The sequence below is a fragment of the Limulus polyphemus genome, unplaced genomic scaffold (genome assembly GCF_000517525.1).
Source record: "Limulus polyphemus unplaced genomic scaffold, Limulus_polyphemus-2.1.2 Scaffold123, whole genome shotgun sequence".
NCBI lineage: Eukaryota > Metazoa > Arthropoda > Merostomata > Xiphosura > Limulidae > Limulus > Limulus polyphemus.
Genome location: NW_013665733.1, coordinates 407307 through 418567, shown reverse-complemented (window position 1 = coordinate 418567; position 11261 = coordinate 407307). Strand labels below are relative to the sequence as shown.

At 37.3% G+C, this 11261-nt stretch overlaps 1 protein-coding gene across 1 annotated transcript in view; it reads left to right on the top strand.

The window, feature by feature from the left end:
* Nucleotides 1–11261, top strand: part of LOC106472663 (thymidylate kinase-like) — a 34168-nt gene that overhangs the window by 4467 nt on the left and 18440 nt on the right. The window contains exon 2 of the mRNA XM_013933321.2: nt 5152–5314. Within this exon, the coding sequence (XP_013788775.1) occupies nt 5179–5314 (136 nt within the window). The 5' untranslated portion in view covers nt 5152–5178. The remainder of the gene's footprint in view (nt 1–5151; nt 5315–11261) is intronic.

Here is an 11261-nt window from a genome sequence, read left to right as displayed (position 1 = left end):
TACAGGGGTGTGCTTGCTTCACTTGTATCTTAAGTTGTGGACTGTCCAAGGCATCTACGAACTGATCCCTCAGCAACAACCCAAGGAGATCGTGTGGTGCAGTTGGGTAGGGCTTGTGTGCCATGCTTTCCAAATCCTATGCCAGCTCGTGCAGGCTCTCCTCTTTAGCACGGATTCTCGTCCTAAACCTAGCCCTGTAGACTTCCGACTGATTTTGGGTTCCGTACCTGAGTTCTAGAGCCGCTACCAGTGCTCTATAGTTGTGCCTGCCATCTGCTGACAATTGTCCAAGTATTTCCAGTGGTTGTCCTTTCAAGCTCGTTGTCAGATATACTGCTTTCTACTCCTCTGTCCATTCATTCATCTCTGCCAGTAGCTCAGACTGTGCTCTACATGCTTCCCACGGTGCTTTCCCATCGTAATCTTGTGGCTTCCTTCTTACTGAATCACTCCTAGTACTGACATTCATATCTGGGATGTGACTTCTAACAGGACTGAAGATGTCTGCATTAGGGTTTAGCTGCGGGCTCTGGAAGGGGCTTGCCATTGTCTGGGGCTGATTAAGTCGATGGTTAATGTATCCTCCCTGTGTAAAATACAATAGATCATCCTTTCATGTATCTAATTCGCTTTTAAGAGTTGCCTGAGAATGTGTCAGAGTTTGTGAAAGTGTTATCGGAAAGGATGGATGATATTCACCATCAAGTGTGTTCAAACTTGAAAACGTCTGCTGATTCGACGAAGTTAACTTATGATAAGAGATCTACTAAAGTCAGCTTTGTACCAGGAGACAAAGTATGGTGGTATAATCCCAGGAAGACCAAAGGGAAGTCTCCTAAGTTGTCATCTCCATGGGAAGGCCCATATGACATAGTGGATCGCCTCTCAGACGTGACTTTCACTGCCCCCTCCTTAATATTGTTCGTCCCGAACAATAACCACATACAATAAATCAATAACCAATATCTGCTTCATCACGAAATGTCCTATCGTCGATAACAGTCACATCAGTGGTAGTAACTTCATCAAGAGCTTCGCCGTTTCCTTTCTCAAAACTGAGTAGTAGTTACTTCATTTATGGTTTCACAGTTTTCTTTCTCTAAACTGGGTAGAGTTTCTTCATCAACAGTGGCTTTTTCAGGTGACACATCTTCAGCAGCGTCATTTGTTCTGTTCCTCATTTCGTTACAACTGAAATGTCCTGGACCGTGACAACGCCAAAGCCTGTTGGCATGCACCACCTTTGATTTACCTCGCCGACCACATTTTATCCAGTTGCGTCATCGAGATCATGTGATTCTCACGCTCTCTACTTTCTAGAATTATCCTGTACTTTGGCGAATGTTCTAGTTCTTGCTGGATATAGGGTAGGCTGGTATATAAAAGAGGGGAAGGTAATGTGTGGATAGACAGTGACTAATTGATCTGCGGTCAGAAGTATTATTGATGTTCATTGTTATAGCGTTTGTTTAGCGCGATTGTTGAAGCTGAGTGTATCGGTAAAGTTGTATTCGGAAAGAATAAACCAGTTTTATTAAGTAAAGAACTTGTGTCGCAAGTTTCGTCAGAACGAAGTTACGGAAAGTTAATTAACAAACGGAGACGTAACAATATCTTCAAGCATCTGACTATGAGATTTGCATGCAATGAGGTCTGAGCTACTTTCCACTTAAAAAATATGTTTAATGTGAACTGTGCTTGTGCATGATGTTATCATCATGTATTGATAGCCCTCCACTAATAGGAAGGTGACACAATATCCTTGCACAGTAACTCCTATCTAAGCATTTGCACTTGAACTAACTGCATTATTTTCCTCAGCATTGTCTAGAATGGACTTGTTCCAAAATTGTTAATCAATTACTTGAGGTTTGCTACAGTTTACGCCTGATTTACTTTTTGTCCAAGTTTACCTAGTATGGTGTTCGTGTTTCATATTACCAGGGTAAAGCAAACTGTATTAAGTTACTGTATACATCCTGGGAATTGTTGTCACTGCCATATTCAAGCAAAGTAAAATTGAAACTGGCTGTAAAAAAATTTAGAGAAAAAAAACAAAGTTGACAGAAAAAATTATTTAACTACTTTATCAATTAATCAGTTAGGCGAGGGATAACAAATCTCATCTTTATTTTAGCCAAAACCTGTGATTTGATTAAACACTTAAAAAAATGAAATGATAAATAGAATAAACACACAGAAGTGCATAGTTTGCCACAGCACTGCAGTAAACTTAAAGCATTATGAATGTGTTTTAGCTTTTCACACAATAAGCATAGATTGAATAACTAGTCTAATAAGAACAAACCAAAAATGACAATGTGGAAAAAGGCCAATTAATCCACCAAGATCCACCCTCACCCATCACAACAGCAAAATTAAATATATTACTTATAAGCTCTGTAGAATATTTAAATGTAGTTTAAATGTCACAGAAATTTTTGGTTTTATTAACAGGATTTTAAAAATTTATGAATAAGGTTAATGTAATAATTTATAGGACTATTGGAATTATATGTAGTTCAGGTACTTTAAGCTATACTATAGTATGTAAATATTATGGCTGTACAAAACCCATTCAGAACTTATACCACAAATATCTAAGTCATTTTTCAAAATTTCAGTAAATATTGCCTAGTTATTTAAAACAGTTCATATATATTTGTGAGCTATACTTAATTTTGGCCTTAAGCAGTCACTTGTGCCTTTTCATATTTATGTTAAAGATACCGATAGAGGCACAGTTAATAAATGAAAGAAGTTTACTGATGACTTTAAACTTGTCAGTATTTAGGTACTACAGAATCTCTTGGATCAAGTATTAACTTTGATAGATTTCTGAAAAATGAACTTTAGTTATAATAAGTGTAAGGTAATGTATTTGGATGCCTCTGATTTCTGTTATGTATTCTGAAAACAAAAGGATGAGAGAACACAAGTTTATGATTTGAAAAAAAAATGGTTAGACATTTTTTATTTCCCAGTTTCTAGAGTTGTAAGTCTGCAGACATACCACTGGGGTGTGTGATGATGCAATACATTTTAAAAATTCTTTCAAGTTTTTATTTAGGTCTCATTCACCAATTGAAATCCAAGTACTTCTGTTTTTTTTATCACAGAACTTATACTCTTCTCACACAAGAAGAAAGCTCTCCTTAATTTTCATTAGTGCAAAGCTATAATTCTCAATATTAAGACTGATTATCTGACCTTGTCATAACATCTTGTGGTCATTTTGAATCAGAGAAGCATTCTTAATAGAACCAGCTCTTTCAGTGAAATGGAAAGTACTACTCTCCAAGTATTCATTCAAGTTACTGGCTTAAATAATGAACTATATGAGTTAAGAATTGAATAGACCATTGATTTGTGGTAGAAAGCATGGAGGGTGTTGAAGTATCATGAAACTGGTATTCAGATAGTTATGATAAATAAGCATTTTTCTAGTATAAAGAGTGTGAATGTTGAGGTTCCTAAGGCAGCTGTTGTGAGATCTTCATTGTTTGGTATTTATGTAAATAACTTGGATTGTTGAAGCAATATTTTCAAGTTTCCTGATAATTCTATTACAGCTAGAAGGGCTTATATTGTTGAGAAAATATGACTTATAAGAAGGACTTAAGTCTTTCTACAGTTACTACTAAGTCAATTATTTATTGACTCCATTTTCTATTAGATCTCTGAGGATTAAAAATCACCCAAAGAATACCTTGTGAGACACTATCTGAGGCTTCTTGAAAGTGAAGATATACAGCATCAACCAGGATGCTCTTATACAAAATAAAAATATAAGTCAAAGCTTATAAAAAATAACACTAAGAGCTACTAAGGTCAGAAAGCATCCTGAAAATCTAATTAAATGCGAATTTCCTATGTGCTTTCCTGAATGACTAATTACAATAATTATATATTAGATCGTCAAGAAATTAATGTTGCTTTTTTTTTAGATGAAAAAACTTGAACAACTTATATATATCAAAACAAAACATTTATTAAATGAAATAGTCTCCATTCTTATCAATGATGCTTTTCCATCTTACAATCAGGTTTTTAATGCCCCGATTAAAGAAATTACTTGGCTTTGAAGCAAAAAGCATGTCACTGTCCTCTTTAACACCTTCCACATTTGCATATGTTTTCCCATTAAGATGGTGTTGCAGTGAATGAAAAAGATGGTAATCTGATGGTGCCATATCTGGAGAATATGGCAGCTGGGGAAGAAATTCCCAACCCAATTCCATAATCTTGTGTTGCGTCAAATGTGCCACATGTGGACGTACATTGTCATGGAGAAGAAGAATACCTTTATGATTGATGATTGAAGGGCTTGATTTAAACATTCCAGTTGCTGACTATTAATCTTTGCATTGACAGATTGCTGTGGATTGAGGAGTTTGAAATGAATTACTCCTTTGATGTCCACCAAATGCCAAGCATCACTTTTTAAGCATTATATCTCTGTTAGAGTATTAAGTTATGAGTGTTACAAGTTTTATTGGATTTATAATTCTGAAGAAAAAACTTTAGATTGGGTCTTAATCAATTAGGAACAACCAAAATGAGTTGAATGGCTTTGTGGTAGTCATGACTATCATAACTGCTAGCCTTTCTACAGCTTTATTGTTATATTTTCAAACAGCATTCAGTTTTGATCACTGTAAACCCACGTCTTGAGATTGCATTATTTCTATGTTCTCACAGTTTTGTTGGACTCTAAGTTAGTGGAAAGTGATATTCACCTGTTGCTAATCCAACTTTCCTCTGAGAACAGAGTGGTCATTTTGCATTCTTGTGTTTCATTGGCTAAAGTTAGATAAGTGTCTTTTCTTTGTCCTCTAACTGGACATGTGTGTTTGAAATTTAGTAAGTAAGACAGTCTTGTCCTACTTGTCATTCCATTCACAGTCAGTCAAATAAATAACTGTGTAACTTTTTTTTTTTTACATCTTAAAATTCATCTCCAATACTCATCAGTGACTAACTCCCAGCTGGAACATAGCCTTCCTCTAGTTATTGTGGTTGTGACTTATCTGTGTATAACTCTTTACTTAAGAATATCACAGCTTCTCTCATCCTTAAAATAGTAGGATGTTATTTCTAGTCCTTGCAGGAGTTTGAAGTCGAAATTTACTAACTATATTTATCATTCAGATTTCTCTTGTGAAAAATCAGAAGACCATGAATCAAGCTCTGAGAAGAGGAGCTCTTATTGTCTTTGAGGGATGTGACCGTGCAGGGAAAACTACTCAGTGTCACAAACTAGTTGAAGTACTTAAAAGAGAAGGACATAGAGTGGAGTTAATGAAATTTCCAGGTGTGTACTTGAGTTTGAATACCTTTTACGTGATCAGGTAGATTACCATTCTTTTAAACATCTAAACATTGCATGTATGATGTTATTGTATATTTTGTTAGGTAATGACAGTCATACTGAGTAAATGATCTTAGAGAATAAATCAGTTAATAATCCTTAATCAATACAGGTGTACTTTTTGTTGCTTGTCACTTGTAGCTGTCAAAAGTAATGCAGAATATACTATCCAAATATCAGTATTTGTTTTCCTTAGTAAATAGAAAATTGATAAACTTAAGTGAATGGGACAAGCACTTTTAGTCTGCTAGTTATAAATTTAATTTAACCTATTCTTTCTCTTGTAATTACTATTTTAGATATAATACTTTTCCTTCACTTACATAAGAGCTTTCCTTGATTTGTGCTGTCCTGTATTTGCATAAATTTTGCTTGCCACTAACCATGATGTTCCCACCTACCCTCATGTATTTACACATGGTATAGTTGCTCTGTAGCATTCAAATGAGCATGCAACAACCCTTCACCAACAGGAGTGTGTCACCCTCCTAATGCAATAGATTTTCTCTATACTGTAGACCACTCATCACTTCTCAACTTGGCATTCACAAGTGCAGTCATGCTACATTTTCACTTAGTACTTTGCATTTTCATGTTCACTTTAACTTTCTGCTACCTTTTTGACAACTTTATGTTTGTTGTCATTTATATTTTAATTTTTCTTCTGAAAAGTTTTTATTTTCCACACGATGAACTCTTAACTTCATGTAACAACTACAGCTTCTGTATGGATCCTGCCACACTAAATACTACTGTGGCTTTGGGCCCCACAATGTTTGTGGAGGAGGTCTCAGCCTTGGTGCATCATGAATTACATTCTTACATGCGGGCTGCAATGTCTCCTGAGCCATTGTTGGATCCCCCATTTCCTGGAGAATTTGTTCCTGAGGATGAAGAGTTGGACAGTCTTTTTAGCAGCTCTTCTCAGTCTACCCCTATGGATCTCCCTCGTCCTTCCTCAGCCTTTCTGTACATGATCTCTGAGGTTTATTACCTTTTGTTTCTTCCTCCTGTTTCATATGATTTCTACCCCTCCTTTCTTCATTCTGGCCTGACGTCCAATTTTTTGGCTTTACCCCTCACTAATTCCTTACCCAACTGCATTCAGGTACCAATATTCATAGACTCCTACATTTGGCTGACTTGCATGCTTTGTGATTCCATCGATCAGAGTTTACATCTCTTGATTCTCAGACCTTGGAATCAGTGATTCAAGCATGGGACTCTGATCCTACTGCCACTTTTCATTTTTCCACTGCCCAGTTCTCTCATCTTTGTCTTACCCTCATGACTATCCTCTGTTATCTGTCAACTATTCATCTCCTCTCTGAAGCTATCCACCATTCTCCTGAGGGGTTTTTGGTGGATTTGTGTGTCCTTTTCCCTATATTGGTGCATATATCTTCTTCTGCTTTAACCCTCCATATATATGGCTGCTTTGTTTTTTGGACTTACTTGGTAAGGATACTCTTTTGTCACATGTGCATCTGCTTGAGCTTTGCCTGGCTTCTTTCTTGCACCAGTCTGTTTTTGGGATGTTCCTGATACTTAAATCTTGGGTGAAGACTGTGAGCCTGTATTCCTCTATCTCCTCTCTTGTTTCTCATCTTTCCAAATCCTCTCTAGTCCCTGTTTTTGTGTGTTCCTCATCTCTACCAGTTCCACTTTCCTGTGTTTCAGTTATGAGTCAGAAGATTGCCCATTGTCGCTTTTTCAGATGCCAGTATTGTCGGTGACTACCCCTTAGGTTCCAGCAGTTTACCAGGCTTGCTCATTTGTGGCATCTTTTTGCAGCAGATTCCTAGGTTCTTCAAGTGTTAGTAGAAGCACTATTTCTTCGTTTTTCCACTTCTCCTCCATTATCTCTTTCATTTTTTTCACCCTCCTCTTTGGGATCCACTTTCTTGCCAGCATCTCTCCAAGGTGATGCCAGATCTCATGAGAAAGGATACTATAAAACAAGTGTTTCACCCTTCTCTAGTAATTTATTCCTGTCTGTTTGTTGTCCCCAAGAAAACAGGGGATTGGCATCTGGTTACTGAACCTCTCCCACCTCAACTGCTTCATAGACCTCTCACATTTCACCATAGAGTCTTTTCTCACCCTCAGATGGTTGTTCACTCCAGGTCTTTGGATGATCCAGGTCAACATTTCAGATGCTTACTTTCATATTCCTATTTTTCCTGCATCTCATTGTTACCTTTAGTTTGTTCATAGGATCAAGTTTTTCGGTTTTGTGCTTTCCCTTTTGGTCTGGCATTGGCTCCATATGTTTTCTGTTGCATACTCAGGGCCTTTGCCTGTCATATTAATGAACTGGGACTGTGATTTCACAATCACATGGACAACTAGTTCTTTTTGGCCTCTTCCCAACAAGCTCACCATACCCATTTCCTCTTTCAGGAGGCATCTTGTTTGGGATGGCTTATCAAACTGGAGAAATCCCATGTCACCCAATATTGTATTCATTTGGCAGTGTTTTTCAACAGTTATCTCAGCAGAGCCCAGTCTTCTCCTCTATGCTTGGGAGATATGGAGTGCTTGGTTTCCAAAGCCACAACTTCTCCTTCTGTGTGCAAAGTTCTCTCTTTTAGGGACCTGGGCTTCCATGGAATCCCTCCTCCCCATGGGGTCCTGCTGACATGCAATGCCTTCAGTGGGTGTTGCACAATCACTGGAACTTTCTTGGGATCCTTTAGGCTCCTCCATTTTTCTTCCATTGCACTGTCTTAGGTGCTGTGTTCCTCTGGACTCCTCACTACATTGTTACCTCCCTCTCCCTTGTATACATCAAAACTTGCAGAGACACGAGACATTTTTTGGACTACTGAGTTTAAATGCATTCAGTTCATATCTAGTCTATCTTGAAACTGCTGTTACTGGTTTTTTTATTTTAATTTTTTGTTTTCATTTGTTGAAAGACATCTAATTAGCAGCTTTGCAGTATAATTCATTATATATCTTGCCTTACATGTACTTTATACTTAAAACAGCTTTTACTTACAACTGATTCATCAAGTGGAAAACGAAATTTTATAATAAATATTAAAAACACAGCAATCCAAAAACATCTTTAATAAGGATGTTTCGGAATTTCTTTGAATTCCATCATCAGCATTAATATCTCAAAAAAATAAAATTAGCTCATAATAACCAAACTACAAAAAAACAACATTAGCACTCAACAAATTTTCATATTCAATTAGAAATTCAGAAGGAAAGATACAAACATTAACAATTTTTCTGTTTCCTCTTGCAACATATTATCAAACTGTGTTAGCCAATCATCATTGATGAGCCTCTGTTTAGCATGAGGAGAGAAAAGGCCAATCTTTTCTTTCAAAATATGGCTGATCTGTGAAATTATTTTGCTAGTAGCTGTGGAGCCAGAGATAAATGACTTCTTCCATAGCACCAGGAGGCAAACAGTAAAAAAATGAATATGAAAAAAAAAAGGAAGTGTTCTTTCATACCACTGTGGACTAAAGTACATTTATGGCTCATACATGGTGGTATAAAGAATGAATTGTCCGAAACTCATTCAGATCACAGATGGTGAAAGTCCTTTAGTCAGGGGTAAAGATTGCATAAAATCCCATAACAATTCTGCAACTCACAAAAAATGTGCAAATGTCCATACAGCCACACACAATTTTGGCCAGATGTTTATGGCAACAATTGTCACTAAGATGAGCATGTCACATTTGATATAATGATGTGGCTTTTTTCAGTGCCTTTTATATAGCCAAGGAAGAACAGCTCTTGAATAAATTTGTTGGTTTGTGTAAATTACAGGCAGCAAATGGGGATGAATTTAAGGACACATCGATAACTATGCATATCCTGGCTTTATTGGAGCAATTAATTGTACACACCAAGCGAAATCAGGCAGCAGATTTTCCTGAAAACAGCTTGTTTGTGTTGGTTTTACCTAACAAAATCACTTAGTCTGGTATTGTTGAAAAGGAAGTGTTGCAGAAGAAGGTTGTCTGTGCAGTATAATCTTTGATGGAGCTTTTGTTGTGGTGGCGTAGGAAGCAGGAGTGGCTACATGCCTGACAGTGTGTGTACCACAAATAGTCATAATTGCATAGTTTACAGACTGGAATTGGCTGTGCTTGATGCAGTCAAAAGTGTACCCTGTTTAGATACGTCGGAAGGAAAAATGAAAGCAGTGTCCAAGATGTATTACTATTCCACAAAAAAAGAGCCAGGAAGTGATAGTAATAGGAGACGTCGATAACTATGCCTATCCTGGCTTTATTGGAGCAATTAATTGTACACACCAAGCGAAATCAGGCAGCAGATTTTCCTGAAAACAGCAGGTTTGTGTTGGTTTTAGCTAACAAAATCACTTAGTCTGGTATTGTTGAAAAGGAACTGTTGCAGAAGAAGGTTGTCTGTGCAGTATAATCTTTGATGGAGCTTTTGTTGTGGTGGCGTAGGAAGCAGGAGTGGCTACATGCCTGACAGCGTGTGTACCACAAATAGTCATAATTGCATAGTTTACAGACTGGAATTGGCTGTGCTTGATGCAGTCAAAAGTGTACCCTGTTTAGATACGTCGGAAGGAAAAATAAAAGCAGTGTCCAAGATGTATTACTATTCCTCAAAAAAAAGAGCCAGGAACTGATAGTAATAGGAGAAATACATGATTAGAAGCTTGATCATTTTAGTGGACTTAAAAGCATTAGGTGGTTATTAAACATACTGGGGAGTGTGAAGGTGCTTGAAAAACAACAAAGTTACTGTTTTTTTATTTGAAAAATCTTGCTAGTAACCAAGACACCAAATCACATGTATCTAAGACAAAAAGAAAAGTGCAAGAGATAAAGTTTACTTTATGCAGTTCATGCTTGGCTACAGAAGCATCTTAGTAAAATTAGCTGAAATTTCAATTGTTCTGACATTAACATCATTTTGTGAAGAGCACAGTATCAAACCTACTTCAGCTTATGATGGTGTTGTGTGATCCTGTTCCTTCGTGAATTGTCGGGAGATTACTAGATTAGGGGTAGTCTGGTATATATAAGACTGGCCACGACGCGACGGAGAGTCAGTGAGTAATTGTACTGCAGTCAGAGAGTGTGTAATTGAACTGAGTATTGTCGAGCACGAGTACATGAGACGTTCTTTGAGAATTATAGCGTTGTTATAGAGCGAGTGTTGAAATTAAGTGTATAATTAAAGTTGTATTTGGAAAGAATAAACCACTTTTATTTAAGAAAGGACTTGTGTCACTAAAGTTTCGTTGGAACGAATTTACGGAAAATTAATTAACGAACGAACGGAGACATAACAAATTGGTGTCAGAGAGTGGGACAAAAAAAAATGGAAACGAGAAGCGGCAAATCAAACTACAGCTTAGCAGATTTGATGGCAGCAATACAAGAACAGCAAAAGAAACAAAATAAACAAGAAGAGAGATTACAGAAGCTGTTGAAGGAAAAAGAAAAGAAACAAGAAGAATGAGAAGAGAAATTACAGCAGTGGTTGGAGGAAAAAGAAAAGAAACAAGAAGAGCACAAGAGAGCTCAATGTTGGCAACTTCGACACAGGGGAGATGCCACAGCAGGAAAAGCTGGTATCCAGAAAGGTTGTTGGAATTGTGAAAAGCACGGACATTTGAGGAGCCAGTGTAGGAGGAATGTTACCTACAAGCCAGCCTCAAGGAGACCACTAGTGGTTGGTGTTGAGAGACACTCACCAACCCCCATCATGAAAGTCCCTACAGCTAGGTGTAAAATGCCAAGCACACACAGCATCTATGTGACAGGAAAGCTAGATGGCCAAAGGTGCAACTTTGTCATAGATTCTTTGTCTCAGCAAACCCTTGTGAGCATCAAGGTGTTAAATCACAAAAGAGTACCAGAAGCCATACAGAAGTTTT